Below are 1881 nucleotides of genomic sequence, written 5' to 3' on the forward strand. Positions count from 1 at the left end.
TTTTTTAATTCTTCAGTTCCTTAGTTTTCAGCTCTTAATTCCTTTAGTTTTTAGTTTTGCCCTCAGCTTTTAGATTCTTTAGTCCTTTAGTTCTTTAGCTTTTAGTTCTTTGTTTTATTAGTTTCCAATTCTTGTTAGTCTTGTTAATCGACGTGTTTGTATTTGTCAATTTGTAAACTATCGAAAATCTATCGAAATTAAAATCTTGTAATTAATAAGAGCGAAACGTAGATTGTAACTCCGAGCATTCGAAATTTCAACGACTATTCTGTCAATATCCAATTAGAATACGAATAAACATTTTTTTGTGAAGAATATTTGTCTAATAATATAGCAGGATTAAGCGAACATTTATTTTTACCAACTCTAATCCTCTCCCGTGCTAGTACTCCTGCAGGTGCTAGTACATAACAGGTTAGCCGAAACGTGGAGTGTAATTTCAAATCGCATTAAATAACAGACAATACTACAATTTAATCTAAATTCAAAAATTAACGGCAACGCAACCAAAACGAGCCAGACAAAACATAACAAAAAGCACGAAGAGAGGGTATGAAAAGTATAAAAAAGTGACAAAGAAGGCAGGAGAAAGAGTGAAACACAAAGTTAGGAAAGAAGAAGTTAGGTGGACGACAGAATAGAAGGTAGTTGGATAGGAAGAAGACAGATGGCGACAGAGGCAGGCCGAGGATCACGGACAAGGCGGAAGAGAAGGCGGAACACTGAAACACGCTGGAAAGGTATAGCGTGACAGAGAAAGAAGCAATAATAGACATGGAGGTAAGAAAAAGGGTAGAGTCAGACCACATGCCGTTGGAAATAGAAATAGAGGGGCCAGAGATACAAAGAGATGAGGAAAGAAAAGAAGAAGAGAGGGAGAGACGGGAATGGACAAACGAAAGTGTGGGAAGATATTTAGAGGAGTGTAAAGACTGGGCAAGCAGGGGAAGAACAGCAGAAGAAATGTGGACAGAAATTAAGAAGAAGATAAACGAGGCAATACCAAAGAAGAGAGTAAGGATAAGGAAATGGAGCATAGGAGAAAAGGCGCGGTACGACAAGGAGTGGAAAGAGAGGAAAAGGGAGATAAGAAGGAAGATGACAAAATTTAGGAAAGGAAAATGTAGCAGAGAGGAGTTCATAGAGGAGAAGAAGGCATTTAAACAGTGTTGTAAACAAAGAAAGGAGAAGCAGGAAGAGGAAGAAATGAAGAAAATCAACAAGATCAAAACAGAGCAAGAAGCATGGAAATATATAAATAAATATAGAAGAAGAAGAGAGGTTATAGACGAAGATATAAGGGAAGAGGAGTGGCAAAATTATTTTATGGAAATGTTAGAAAGGACAGAAAACAAAGAGGACAGTGAACAGAAGGGCGGAGAGTGGAGGAGGAATTAAAGGAGGAGAGAGAAGATAATATAGAGAAGGAAGAGGTGATATTCCAAATAAGAAACTTTTTTTTCTTTTCTTTTTTTTTATTTATTTGTTGAAATTACAATCAATTCTCGCGTTGAGAATTTTCAGTAATTTTTCTGGCGTGGCGCAGTGACATGGCTGTTTATTTACAATAAGTTAATACTTGTTATAGATAGGTATAATTTGTAGGTATTATAAGTAAGTGCATATGCTTAATTTGGATAACTAAATGAATCTAGCGTTTAGGTCTAGCGGGTAGTGCCTCTTCAGCCTGCGAATCTGGTCCGTCGTGTCAAGTAGTCCAGTGATTAGGGGGTTTCGGTGTTTGTTGACTCTTTTGCTATATCTGTCGCTGTATTTTGCTATGTCCTCTTTGATTGTGGGTATCTTGAGGTCGCGATGGATGGTTTCGTTGGTAACATACCAAGGTGCGTCTATTAAGGATCTTAGCGTTTTCGATTGGAA

The 1881-nt window shown here is 37.4% G+C and overlaps 1 protein-coding gene and 1 long non-coding RNA gene across 2 annotated transcripts in view; both read left to right on the forward strand.

Moving 5' to 3' along the window:
• Positions 1–98: 98 nt before the first annotated feature.
• Positions 99–1881, forward strand: part of LOC112213880 — a 4356-nt gene continuing 2573 nt past the window's right edge. The window contains exon 1 of the long non-coding RNA XR_002947801.2: positions 99–111. This is a non-coding gene — a long non-coding RNA (uncharacterized LOC112213880). The remainder of the gene's footprint in view (positions 112–1881) is intronic.
• Positions 541–1450, forward strand: LOC117152424 (trichohyalin-like). Its single transcript, XM_033324186.1, has one exon. The coding sequence runs from the start codon at positions 775–777 to the stop codon at positions 1396–1398; it is 624 nt and encodes a 207-aa protein (XP_033180077.1). The 5' UTR covers positions 541–774; the 3' UTR covers positions 1399–1450.

This window comes from Bombus impatiens, unplaced genomic scaffold (genome assembly GCF_000188095.3).
Source record: "Bombus impatiens unplaced genomic scaffold, BIMP_2.2 scf_1567, whole genome shotgun sequence".
In the NCBI taxonomy this organism is placed as follows: Eukaryota; Metazoa; Arthropoda; class Insecta; order Hymenoptera; family Apidae; genus Bombus; species Bombus impatiens.